The following is a 14,566-nucleotide window of genomic DNA, read 5'->3' on the forward strand; positions in this document are numbered from 1 at the left end:
ATTTTAGATTTTGTATTTACTGATAGGTGATAGATGACAGAGAGATGGATGATAGATAGATGAATATAGATATAGATGTAAATATATAGATACTGTGGGTCAAGCACACCATGAATGTACGTTTAGGAGAAAAGTGGGGGAAGAGACAGAAGCCAGGACCAAGGCAACATGGTAGATGCAGTAGTTTGGTGGAAAGGTTCTCTGTGGTTTTGGATTCAGATAGATCCAAACAAGAAACGAGACCCTGTGCCTTCGCTTATTAAATAAACCTCACTTTCCACTTTACCCGCTCTTACAGGACTCTGGTGACGATTTGTAAAATGTATGAAAGGTGCCTGGAACGGGAGAAACGCCTGAAATATGACTTCCCTTCCCTCTTTGCTCTGCCCAGAGCCCTGCCCGCCAGAACCCTGGCGAGTCCAGGTCATCATCTAGTGTTAAATTCAAGACAGTAATTTTTCAAACTTTAACTTTTCTCTGAATTTTTCTAATAAAGAAACACATTTCCCCTCTCCCACCACTATCGTGATAAGTTAACACAGAGCAATGTCCAGGGGTATAGGGACAAAGTTAGGAGAACTTCCAATTTCCTAATTCAAATGATAACGGGGGGTCTGAACCAGAGGCAGGAGGCTGTCAGTCAGATGTCTTGTGGTCCCTTGCAGTTCAGGGAGTCTCTGCAAAGCTGAGTCCTGGTTCCAGTACAGTCGCGCAAGACTCCGAGAAAGAGCAAACTTTCAGACAGGGGTGAATTGAGCCTGGGACCCAGTACTCTGCCTTACTTCTCTTTTCTAAAAGACTTTGCAGACCCTCTCAGCTCTAAAACGCGATGATGTATCTGCTTTTAGTGTAAGGGGTCCAATGCTAAGGCCATTCTCAAAATCCGGTTACATAGATGCATCTAACGTCTTTCACGGTTTTCCCGGCTTCTAGGCAAGCTGACAACTGAACTAAATTCAAGATTTAGGCAGCCTTCCGTGATTTTTTTTTTTTTTAAGTGTCATCTTGTATCAGTGACTTCCTGCCAGGAGTTCAAAGAGGAAGGAAGGTGAGGATGCCAGTACAGCCAGATTCCTTTTCGCACAGCCTCTGCGAGGGACCCCAGGGGTTTGGGAGTCAGAGCGGAGCACAAAGGGCCAGTGAGCTGTAACCTCACAGCTGCTGGGGGTGCAGCCTCTGGCCTTCGTCCCTGCTTCTTCCTGGATGAGGAACCAGGGGACAAGCTAGCCAAGAGCTGCAGTCCCCTCTGGGACATGGAACCTGATTAGACCAGAGGAAAGTCTGGGAACACGGTGTCCTGAAGTGCTTTAAGGTTAGGCAAACAAAAGGCTGGAGGGATCTGGGAACTGGAGAGAGACCCACCGTGGTTCAAGCGTGCAAAACTCACCACGGAGTTTGCACCTTTGTATTAAAAGTCAAAAATAAATAAGCAGCATGCTGGACACTCAGTATTATCTACTTTGTGATTTACTGAGAGCTACCAGGGGTCAGGTGTACAGTCCTATAAGGACACTAGTCAAGCAGCTGAGGAGAAACTGAGCAGGAAGGAGAGATGGCCGTGTGTCACGGACTCATTGACTCCAGGGGGGTCTACGTGACATTGGGAGGGAAATAAGGTGTAAATGCAAATACCCTCTCTAAAGAGTACCACAGAATCAGCGTAGAGCACTGATTCTCAATCCTCTTGCAGAGTAAGTTTGAATGCAAGGGAAAGCATTTGTTACCCGGAAAGAAACAGGAAGAGGAGTCCTAGACGTTTAAGACAAAAGGTCCACTACCCCAGTTTCCAGGAGATCAGCCATTGGTTTGTTTTCACCCCTGCCGGGCCACCCAAAACAGCTGTGTCCCTCAGAAAATTGCCTCCCTGCCTGAGCCCCATCTGTGCGATGGCACGGTGGTGCCATTCTGGCCACAAAATATGTAAGATACTACGGACCCCGTGGCTCTGCCTGCATGTCAGTTGAACTCACTTTTATCACTAGTAGAAATACTTAATGCACTTTAGAACTTAGAACATAATTAACTAGAAATAATGTTTGACGAGATTTGAGAGCACGTGTAGAACACTATACCTTGAAAAACAAAAAGACAAAAGACAACATATTAAGTTGATGTCAGGGATTTTTTAAAAGAAGACTAATTATAGGAAAGCTAATACACTCTAAGGGGTTCAGTAAATATTTAGTTACTCTTGTTCAGTGACCTTGGACCAATTCCTTAATGTTCTAAACAAAAACCAACTAAGTTCAGGGACCATGATCTCTTTCTTCTGCTTCTGAGTCATAAAATCCATCATAAATTCTTACTGAGTGTTAGTCTTTGCATGAGCCTGGAACACATGTGACTACATTAAATGCTGCTTTCCCATCCTTTCCAGGCTGTCTGAAAACTTAGATTTGACATGCCGAAACAGAAAAGTAAATTTATCTCCAGAGATACAAGTTTGGATTGTATAGCAGTTGTGCAATTTTCCCAGCATTTTAGGGACTCTCATATTCACGTGTCAACAAGTAGTAAACTAGAAGAGGGTCAGTTTTTCACTTCATGCATTTGAAAATGGGTGCCTGTTGAGTGTCTTGGGAGTCTGTTGGGATCTACTTTGTTACCTTTCACCCAAGGCTATTTTTTTTTTGTTTGTTTTTATCGGAGTATAGTTGATTTACAATGCTCTGCTAGTTTCAGGTGTACAGCAAAGTGAATCAGTTATGCGTATACATATATCCACTCTTTTTTAGATTCTTTTCCCATATTAGGTCATTACAGAGTATTGAGTAGAGTTCCCTGTGCTATACAGTAGGTACTTATTCATTATCTATTTTACGTATAGTAGTGTGTATATGTCAATCCTAATCTCCCAATTTATCCCTCCCCAACCCAAGGCTATTCTTGACCTCCCACATCCAACATCACCATCCTTATCCCCTATCATGGCACCCTTTTTACTACCTTGGTCCTCCAGTTCTTATCTCATTATCCCTGTAAAATGGAAGAGGGAACACCTTGGGATGTTTGGAGGAATGGCAAGCAGGACTAATAAGCATATATATTATTTGTCTCTTTCGGGCATCGCAAACAGGATGGGAGGCTTTTGAAATAAAATAAATAGATATTTTATTGGTTAAATGAGCAAAGGATTGAATGTATGATTGCCCTTGTGGTCTAAACTACTGAGATATTTTTATGTGGTTCTACTTCCTAGTTCTAGAGACATGTTAAAAAACAATTATTCCCTGAATGATTATAGTGATGGCAGCTGTACTGGACTGTCTACCATTTCAGGGTGGTTATGTTGAAGTCTTTCGCGTACACAAGTGTCAAAAACAACAGCACAGCAACAAAGCAACAACTAGTTACGTAAAAGTTTATTGAAGCAAAGGGTCACGATTGCCTCTGCTCAGCATCAAAAGAGTCATTAAAATTGTCTAGTCCAGTGGTTTTCAAACCACAGGTTGTGACTCATTAGTGAGTCTGAAGTCAGTTTAATGGGTTGTAACCAGCCATTTTTTAACGACCAAAGGATACAATAAAAATAGAATGAAATACATAGTGCATAAAGCTGGTAAGTTTAACTGTCTTTTTGAAATTTGTGCTTCAGCTATGCATGTACATTATTTATACATACATGAAACGTATATATGTTCTTATATATAATGACTGAAACAAAAATGTTACACACTTTCTTATGTGTGTATAACCTGATGACACATGCTGTGGATCATCGGCAGCAAATAGAATAAATAAAAATAAGCACTGGTCTAGTCTCACTACTTACATGTCTCTATGGGATACCTACCTAGTGGTCATCCTGACTGTACTTGAACGTTCTCACTGCTTATTCTCTCATTGAGTGAATGCCTTTAATTGTGCTGGGTCAAAATATGTCTTTCTGGAGCTCACCTATTGCATTGGCCATATTTCTACCACCAGGCACTTTTCAGATAAGCCTAATTTTTCTTCCATTTAATAACCTTTCAATATTTAAACAGAGATATGTTGTCCTTGCTAAGAGTTTGCTTCACCTTATGAAGAATTCCAAGAGTCCAGTTGTCCCTCAGCGGCTTGGAGAAGTTTCGGGACCGGATTTCTCTAGGCCCCGCAGAAGTTTGAGCTGCCTATAGTTCTTGGAAAGTCAGACAGAATTAGTAGATCAGTCTGAGGAGAGAGGAGCCAGGTGTGACAGTGATCTGCCCAGGAGAAGGGCCTTCAGAAGTGGCCACGTGTGTGGTTTGCGACACTACTTGCGAAATCCGGGAGGCACATGCCAGGAGTTCTTTCTCTGCGGAGTCCCACTTTGAGAGGCACGCGCTGAAGGAGAGGGAGTGGCAAGTGGGAGGAGATGGTGCATAAAGATTTTTTTAGCTTTAGTCATAGATTATAGAAACACACACTACTATAAATACATATAAATATCTCATGCCCACTTCCTGAGAAAAACATGTTAGTTTATGTTCACAACTGTTTCCTTTGAAAGAAGCTATTAATAAAAGGAGCTCAATATCTGAATCTGAGCAGCCAATTAAAATGTTAAAAAAGAAAAGCTTATCTTCAGTTCCTTTTTTAGGAGATGTTGCAAATATAGACTGTGGCTTAAGCAAAGACAGCTGTTTCATTTCACATGCAAAGGCACCATTTAAAAAGCAGCACTGAAAAAAAATGGGCTTGGCGGTAATTCTTTGCAGTAAAGTTGTGGATTTTCCCCCCATATTTTGACTGAAAGCATTTTGGAAAAGCATTTCTCTGTTGTTTTTATTTTTTCTTTTCTCAAAATTTTTATTCCTTCAGAATGTTTAATTAGTTCCTCTCTTCGAGTAAAAGTATGTCAGAATCCAAATTTCTAGACGAAAACCTGCCATTCGTTCTCATCAGCAATCACTAAAGATTAAAAAGACATTTAATAAAATTTACTGAAATAAAAATGTTTGCTGATGAATTTTTTAAAGGGATTAACCACTACTACAGCAGAAATGGACTAGTATAGGTTTTATATAAACATATGGAACATAGTAAATGCCCTCAAAGCAATTACTTAAGGGAATGATTGCCATTTCAGTTGTTAAGTATAGAAAAATGAAGGTTTAAGTGTCCAGTGAAAAGAAGTCACGTGACCATTGACCATTGTTTTCACATGTTATTCAGCCCTCTCTAGGCCTCAATATTTTCCTTATGTAAAATAATTCTAAAACTATTTATATGAATTCTACTTTGTGCCAGGCATCGTTCTAGATTCTGGGTTTACGCATAAGTAGGATCAAGAAAGCTGCAGTCAATGTTGATTTCTTGACAATTATTACTGAGAAAAAATAAAAATTAAAACCACATTTCAGACTTCTCCTCTGAGCTCTAGATTCACATACTCAGCTATCTTCTTCCAGTTTCCCAGGCATTTCAGATTTACTGTGTGCAGCACTGAACTTGTATTTTCTCCCAAATCCTTTTCACTCTCAACCTTCCCCAACAAGGAGGCCAGGGTTTAACCTGGGAGTAACCCTTGACGCTTAGCCCATCCCCTACTAAAGTCATCACCAAGTCCCTTTGAGTTTATTTCTAAACTACATTTAGAAGAGTCTGTTCACCACCTGAAACCATAATTGTTCTCTTTAGTTGTTGTCTTTGACTACTCAACAAAGTAATTTGAAAAATTAAATTAGAAAAGCGCAGCACTTTCCCTTCCATGCTTATAACCTTTTAAAGACGGTCCATTGCACTTAGGATAAAATATTAAGTCTTCAACACGGTCCTCAACACTTTCCATCTTTCGGCCCCACCTACCAATCTAACACCATCATCCTCTCCTCGTTGGTTTCTATTTCCCACCTGCGTTGTCTTTGTGTCTGTTTCCCTGTCCTTCAAACTCATTCCCACCCCAGGGCCTTTGTGCAGGATTTCCTTCTGCATCCAAAGCTCCTTGCTGTGCTCCTCTCCTTGTTAATTTCAACATTTATTTCAAGTCTCAGCTTAAATGTCTCTTCTTCAGAAAAGCTTTTCATGCCTTGAACGATTTAAAGGAAGCCTCACCTTGTTTCCTCCTTTATATCACCTGATGTTTTTCATTTTCTAGCACTTATAAATGTTTCTTCATCTACTGATATGTTTACTTATCTGTCTAAAGTCTCTTTTCTTCTCTAGGCCTCATGTTTCACAGACACTGGGATGATGTCCATTTCTCTCAGCCTATTTGTTCCTCAAGCTCGTGGCACACAGTAAGCATTCAATTGTGTGTTTGTGACTGAATCTATAAATCAATGACTAAAGACGTGAAAAGAAAACTGAAAGACAGTTGGGATAGAATTTTCAAGCTATAAGAGATAAGTAAATAATTAGCCTAAGCAGGAAGCTATGCGATGGTAGGAAAAAAAACCATAGGATTTAAAGACCAAAAAATGAGAGTTCCAGGGCCAGCTCTGTTATTTAATTAGCTCCAAAATTTGGGGAGACTTGCTTAACTTCTGTTATACTCAGTTTTCTCATATGCAAAATAGGGATAATAATACCAGTGATGTTGTGAAAGTCAAACGAAGTAATACATGTGAAAGCACTTGGTCAATTGCAATGCAGTATGAAATTTTTGTTGTTAAAACAAAAATGTACAGGGATAGCTCAGTGAAAGTTTAAGGTATACATTTCTAGTTGCTGGCTTCTATGCTTTTCATTTTTAGGAGATTGCCAAGGAGAGAAATTGGTACACAAAACAGGATTGAAGTAAATTCTGTATGATTACTTTCATTCACTTCTTCATGTAATAATTCAGTAAGTATTCATTAGATACATTCTATGTACCAGCCTCTACACTTAATATCTTTGGCCCTTTAAAGATATAAATAAAGTTATCATTTTTCATCTGGAAAGGTAAATCTAGAGTCTTAGTGATGCAAACAGTAGTGACAAGTAGCCTAGCAAAAGTTCGGGAAAACCTTCCCAAAGAGATTTTGGGGATAAGAAAAAAGTCTGGAAATGAATTCAGTTTTTACAACTTACTTTGGACAGATTGTTTAGCCCAATTCTTTGTTTTTAGAGAAAATGGAGGTCAATAATATCTACTTCCAGTATTGTTATGAAGAATCATTTAGATATTATATGAAGAAAACTAGGTATACACATCACTTAATAAATATTAGTTTTCTTCTTTCCCTTTGTTTTCTCAAATCTTTTCATTAGATGCAAAAGTAACCAAGCACACACTTATTACTGGCAAACAGATCTCTCTGTGCGATGAAAAAATACTGGAAAACTGGTACCTGAAAGAAAATACACTAGCCTAGGAGCTGCTTCTTAAGTCCTAACCACTGGACTGCCAAGGAATTTGCTAGAAGCTGCTTCTTTTAAACAGCCTTCATCATGTCCTGTCTTTACTGTAGAGAGCAAACATTCTGTAAGGCACCTATATGATACCATCTCGTCCATACGCAATTTGTGACTCCTCGCCAGTGATTTTTTAGAGTGTTGTCCACATCATTCACTGAAAATATTTATACAAAGAAGGGAAAGAACAAGGTGACAGCAGCAAAAGTCTTTCCAAGCACACATGGAGTTACCTTTGGCAAAGGGCATCAGCAAATCACAGCCTTAAGGCTTGTGTCACATTTCTGGTAAACAGAAACGAACACTGTTCCCCTGTGGATGGTCTTGTCCTCTAAACAATTTTGAAATGCCTTAATCTCTCAAATTCATCTGAATGCTTTTAGGCAGTACTCGAGGAGAGCTGCTTAGTGTCATGTGGGAACATTATTCACGCTTTTTGAAGAGAGAGCTTGCAGTTGATTTGAGAGCAATTCAGTAGAGTGTTTAAAATCACGGGGCTCTGGAGTCAGGTAGTCAAGGGTTCAAGTTGGGTTCAAATTATCTTATCACAACTGAAGGATCTGCAGAGTGAATTCGTTTCCTATTGCCACGGTAACAAATTGCTACAAATTAGTGACTTAAAACAACACAAATTTACTATCTTACAGTTCAGGAGGCCAGAGGTCTAAAATGGGTCTGTGGCAATATGTTCCTTCTGAAGGATTTACAGGAGAATCTGTTCCCTTGACTTTTCCAGCTTCTAGGGGCTGCCTAGAAGCAACCCTTGGTTGCTTAGCTCACGGCTCCATCCTCCGTCTTCAAAGTCAGCCACACAGCAGCCTCTCCCTCTCTGACTTCTTGTCTCCTTCTTATAAGGACTCTTATGATTGCATGGGCTGACCATGTAATAATCCAAGATAATCTCCACAACCCAAGATCTTTAATTTACTTACACCTGCAAAATTCCTTTTGCCATATAAGCCCCTTTTGCACTATAAGTTTCCTTTTTGCTTATATTCATAGGTTCTAGGACATCTGGGGAGAGGGGGAGGGTATTCAGCCTACCGCAGGGAGCAAGTTTCCATTGCCTCAGTTGTCCTGTCTGTCACACGAGGATTGCAATAGTTCCTACCGCACAGGGCTGCTAGGAGAATTAAATAGAATCACACACGCTGTTATTTAGTTAAGCACTGCAACACATTAAGTGACCCAGGAGCTTCGGACACATTAAAGAGAAGTGTAGAGCTGATCCCTGCTGTTGGTGGAGGCAGGCTTTAAATCAGTAATCCCCCAAATAAATGTGTGCTTGAGAATTGTAATAACTGCTACAAGGGAATAGTAAAGGGTACATTGGCAAGGAGGCCTGATCTGGTCTAGAAGCATCAGGGAAGACTTCTCTGAGCAGGTAGCTTTTAGTTGAGATTTTATGAATGAATAGCTGAGATAAAAGGCAGAGAAGAACATTCCAGAAAGTGGAAATATATGTGCAAATGGGCATAGTGCATTCAAGGAACTGGAAAGCAGGGCAGAGAGTGGCAAATTATCATGCGGCAGGAGTAGCCAGGGACCAGAGCAGGTCAGGCTCGGAAAGGTTGTGTTAGGACTTTGGAGGCTTATCCTAAGAAAAACAGCAGGAGTGGTCTGACCAGATTGCTTATGAGACAGTATTGCTCTGGGTGCTGCACGGAGAATGGAGAACAAGAGTGGAGGCAGGAACACCAGGATAGAGGTCTGGCCTTGGTCCAGGTGAGAGAAGATGGGGTGTCATGGACCAGGATCCCGGGGAAGCAGACTCTGAGCTGGCGAGCAGCAGGCAGGTGGTCTGTCACCGAGAGCTCTTGGGATCATTGCCAAGAGATGGGAAAGAGACAAGATTGGGCAGAGCCTGAAGGATGTTCTGAAGTGCAGAAGAGCCCTCAGAATTGGGGTGAGGGGAGTGGGCATTTCCACCCGCGTACTGACCAGTCGCTAGACACAGCTGCACCAGGAAGGGGAGGTGCCTCAGGTGACATGACCTTCTTCAGTGCTGACCACCTCCGAAGGCAGCTGACAGCCGAGCGTCTGGGGAAAACTTAATGAGAATGCTTGGACTGTGCATCAGAGCATTTGCCCTATTGCGGCTTATCTGAAGAGTGGCAGGAAAAACAGAGAGAAACTGGATCGATTTGAGCAATATTTGCAGATAGAATTGACAGAACTTGGTGACATATATAGATGGATAGATAGACAGAGGGGATAAAGAGAATGAGATATTAAAGATTACAGAAGATTATAACGGGGTTTCTGACTTTTACAACTGAACAGATATTAATGGCATACATGTGTGGCGTAAGTATTCTATAGTTAGTTAAATAAATGAATCTATACTTTAAAGGACAGGGGCAGGTTGGAAATCAAAATTTGGGATTCATTAATGAATAGAGGATAAAAACTGTGAGCCTGCATAAGAGTCACCTCAACAAAGGGCAGAGCATGAAAAGGCTGATGAAGCCCTGAGCAATGACAGTTAAGACCGGTTATGTCCATGTCAGTCCCAAACTCCCTGACTATTCCTTCCCTCCACCCTTCCCCCACTGGTAACCATAAATTCATTCTCTAAGTCTGTGAGTCCGTTTCTGTTTTGTAAATAAGTTCATTTGTATCATTTCTTTTTAGATTCCGCATACAAGTGATATCATACGATATTTTATTTCTCTTTCTCTGACTTACTTCACTCAGTATGGCAATCTCTAGGTCCATCCATGTTGCTGCAAAAGGCATTATTTCATTCTTTTTATGGCTGAGTAATATTCCATTGCATATATGTACCACATCTTCTTTATCTACTCGCCTGTCGATGGACATTTAGGTTGCTTCCATGTCTTGGCTATTGTGAATAGTGCTGCAGTGAACACTGGGGTGCATGTATCTTTTCGAATTATGATTTTCTCCGGATATATGCCCAGGAGTGAGATTGCTGGATCATACAGTAGTTCTATTTTTAGTTTTTTAAGGACCCTCCATCCTGTTCTCCATAGTGGCTGCACCAATTTACATTCCCACCAACAGTGTAGGCGGGTTCCCTTCTCTCCACACCCTCTCCAGCATTTATTGTATGTAGACTTTTTGATGATGGAATAATAACTATTTTTACGTTAGTGAGGCTGCCACAAAGGTGTGCTAGATATGCCAGGAAATCCCTAGTCGTGGGAAGCAGAACATAGGGTTCTCCGTGGAAAAACCAGAACAAGTATCAGCTGCCGTGGTTGGCGCGTTGAACACCAGCTCACCTAGAAACATCTCTCAAGGAAGCAGCTTTCACGAACAGTGTGTGCTGGGCTCCAGTCTGTCTGGTTCCCCAGGTTGGGACCGTCTGCAATCCTTTCGACTCCCCTTTCACAATATGCCCAGAATCTGATTTGTTTCCCTACAATCTATTCTCTACTAAGAAGTGACAGTTATTTATTTATTTATTTTTTAATGATAAGAAAAATTGTGTCATTTCTCAGCTCCAAATTCCCCAAAGGCTACCTATCTCCTACAGAGTAAAAGGGAAATTTGTGAGACAGGGTTGTGAGTACAGGATATCTGTGAGTGCAGCAGGGTTGCACTCAATCTGCCCCTGGCTTTCTTACCCTGAATCCCCTTCTCACTCTTCTCTGGTGACTCTGCTCCAGCCAGGCTGAGCTCCTGGCTGTTTCTCCTACACGCCACACATACTCTTATGTTCAGGCCTTGGCACTTGCTGTACCCCTGCCTACAACACCCTTCCCCCCAGGTGTCTGTCTACACAGGCTCCTCCCTCAGCTCCCTCAGATCTTTGCACAAGGTCACATGGGGAAGCTGCCTCTGGACATCCTATGCAAATCCCAACCCTCCCTTGCTTCTCCTGTACAAACTGCCTCATGCATTACCCTGTGACGTCCTTTCCCAGCTGCATGTAAACTCCACAAAGGTAAGGTAGGGATGTTTTGTTTTTTATTTGGTTTAGTGTGGTTTCCTGTTATATTTCCAATGCCTAGAAAAGTTCCAGCTAAAAGTCGACCTTGAATAAATACTGATTGAATAAACGAGTGAATGAATGAATATATGAGAAGAGCCTCTAACTCATTTCTCTAGTGAGGTACCTTGTCTACATGCTCTCCCTTTGTGCACTTTTCTAGATGACTAGATGAGAGGAAAACAAAGGCCAGCCCTGTTTCTGAGAGCACCAGGACCCGGCAGAAGGTCCCTGAAGAGAAGTCTCTGGAGCCCTTTGAAGCTGACATTGAACCTTGGTGGAAGGTAAGTGTTCTATACACCAGTGGGGACGGTGGCTGGCTGAATATTGTGGAAGGTAGAAAGAATGAATTTAAATTCTTCCAAAGGAAGTATTGTTCTGACTGTGTCTGACTGATGCCAAAATAAATATGAGAGGAAAAAGTCAACTCATCCCTTTTGAGTGCTATGTACATAAAAGCACCTTTTAACTCTCCCTCCGGCTTTTTTGGACATTGTTGTTGATATATACACAAGCCTCAGGAGACACTGTCTGTTGCTATGATTATTATTAAATGAAAATTTTATTCAGCATTTGCAGGTATGCTCTTGGACGCAGGCTCTGAATGGTCACGGACTCAGGCTGTGTCACATAAGCATTTTGTAGTGTCTGACCCCCCTTCTACAGCAGACATACTCCAAATCAACGTCGTTGATGCTTAAGCTGTCTCTCAATAGCTTCGGGGTTGCCCTGGCTAGAGATGTCCACAGGCCGCTGGTGTGGGCTGCCAAATGTTGGGACTGCGCTTTAATAACTTCCCTGGGAATTAAAACTTTCTGGTGGCTGGCAGAACCCTTTGCTTTGGTTGTTGTCTGGAAAGATTTGAGGGTCGAAGCCACCTTATTTGTCCCTTATCTTTGTGCTGTCCTGGTTTCAGCTTTTCTTTTTTTTTTTTTTTCCTGTAGAAGGGTCCGAGTCTATAATTCTATGGCCACAGATGTGGTAAAGAGAAATACCCCCCTTTCCTGCCCCATCACTGAACACAGCTTTTAGTAACATTTAGCACAAGAACAGGATATTGGCAACTCAACTGTTAAACCTCTCTGTGATTATGCTTCCTTGAGGTCACTCTGATGTCACCAGTGTAATCTGAGCCTGGAGCTTTTGTTCACACTTTAAATAGCAGTCCCGGAATGATTTTGCTACAGACTCTCTGGAGAGCCCGGGAGCTGAATTCCCGAAGATTCACATATCGATGAAAGCCAAGCCAAGCCACCCGGCCAGAAGCATGTCCACCTCATTGCGAGTAAGCCCGTCCATCCACGGCTACCACTTCGACACAGCCTCACGTAAGAAAGCCGTGGGCAACATCTTTGAAAACATAGACCAAGAAGCATTACAGAGGCTCTTCAAAAACTCTGGGGACAAGAAAGCAGAGGAGAGAGCTAAGATCATTTTTGCCATAGATCAAGATTTGGAGGAGAAAACACGAGCCCTGATGGCTCTGAAGAAGAGGACGAAAGACAAGCTTTTCCAATTTCTGAAACTGCGGAAATATTCCATCAAAGTTCACTGAGGACCAGAGGATGGATAAGGACATTAGCCGAGACCGGACATTTAAAGACCAAGCCAGTCTAACGCGCACAGCATCTTGTTGCTGCCTTGTAAGTTTCTCTTCCATAGGAACGGAACGAACTTGTTACAAAGACTCCAACTAATTTCACGCCTGTGCTGTTACAGTGGAGAAGGAAATGCTTTCAGCAAGGACTGGAAAACTTCCCCTGAGGGAAAAGGACCGATGCTGATGAGTCTGGACAGACATAATGAGAACTGAAACTGAAGATAACAGAAGTCTGGGGAAGAATGGAGGCCAGGGTCTCCCTGTCAGGCCCTAGGACTTAAACTCAACCTGAACTTTTTTTCCTTAACCAAACTGGGTAGGGGGAGGGAAATGGGGAACAGGAGAGAGAATTCCATGCTGCAATTGTTTACTGAATTTTTTATTTGAATGTTCAAAGTGTTGCCAAGCTTCAATGTTGTCTATTGGTAGATTTTTTTTTTTTAGAGATCAGTAATTGATTATTTATTTGCATTTATTACAATGCCTTAAAAAGTGCACCACATGGGTGTAAGTACAAATTCAAGGAACTGCATTATTTTCGGCAGCTCAGTGAAACCGTGCGCCACCTTCTGGTTTGTAAGGGGTTTTTACGCATTTCAAACTGCTTGCCCAAAAGTTAAAATAATAGGGTCCTTCACAAATCCGAAGTACTGTGAACAAATTTTATAGTTTTTTAAAATCTTCTAACTAATGCTAAAATATAATCTAAATTTCTTACTGTTACTGCAATAAGCATTAGGAAGTGAATATGATACACTTAATAGTTTATAAAGATGCTATGGTTTCTATAATTTATTATTCATGACAAATGATATGCAACCTTAATAAATTATTATAAACTTAGCTGCTCTTGGTGTGTGATGATTGGTCTCAAAGGAAAAGTAAGATGGTACTTTTTATTATTATAAACTTTTATAAGCTTTTCTAAGGATTTTACTCTAAGAGTAAGAGGTGCTTTTAAAGTAGCTTTGCATTGTCACCTTATTCAAAGCAAATTCTTACATCAAGTATCTACGAAGTTTCTCTGTCCCGACTTTAAAATATAAGATACAGGCATAGAATTCATACAGTGGCTCATCAGTATTGTTGTTTATGTATCCATACAGGGTGAGTTTCAAAAGGTTTTTTTTTTTTTTTTTTTTTTTAACGGTACCCGGGCCTCTCACTGTTGTGGCCTCTCCCTTTGTGGAGCACAGGCTCCGGACGCGCAGGCTCAGCGGCCATGGCTCACGGGCCCAGCCGCTCCACGGCATGTGGGATCTTCCCGGACCGGGGCACGAACCTGTGTTCCCTGCATCGGCAGGCAGACTCTCAACCACTACGCCACCAGGGAAGCCCTCAAAAGGTTTTTCTCTCCATATTTTTGACATTTTTCCTCTGCGGCTATGGTAGCTGTGTACATTTATTTCTCCCAAAACAATATAGCTGAGGGTCAGAGTCTGAATTACGATCAAGATTTTGTGGCTTATCAATGTTTATTTAATATAAACCAATATGGGAATAACATTGCAGTCTCTTTGCTTATTTCCTCATAAAATTATAATAAAATATTTCTAAGAAGGTATATAGCAATGCCTGCTGCACTTTCCTAGCAGAAATAAATTTTAAAATTTCCCTAGAAATTAAGTGTTTCAGAAGCATCTACAAAGGTTTTTGAAACTGCTGATCATAGTAAAACAAAAGTGAAAGATCTGAAATCTTTGGGGAGA

At 41.3% G+C, this 14,566-nt stretch overlaps 1 protein-coding gene across 1 annotated transcript; it reads left to right on the forward strand.

Annotated features, from left to right (window-relative positions):
- The first annotated feature begins 12,369 nt into the window (after positions 1–12,369).
- On the forward strand, positions 12,370–13,700 carry TCIM (transcriptional and immune response regulator). Its single transcript, XM_032618130.1, has one exon. The coding sequence runs from the start codon at positions 12,492–12,494 to the stop codon at positions 12,810–12,812; it is 321 nt and encodes a 106-aa protein (XP_032474021.1). The 5' UTR covers positions 12,370–12,491; the 3' UTR covers positions 12,813–13,700.
- The last annotated feature ends 866 nt before the right edge of the window (positions 13,701–14,566 follow it).

The sequence above is a fragment of the Phocoena sinus genome, chromosome 21, assembly GCF_008692025.1.
Source record: "Phocoena sinus isolate mPhoSin1 chromosome 21, mPhoSin1.pri, whole genome shotgun sequence".
NCBI classification, from domain to species: Eukaryota; Metazoa; Chordata; class Mammalia; order Artiodactyla; family Phocoenidae; genus Phocoena; species Phocoena sinus.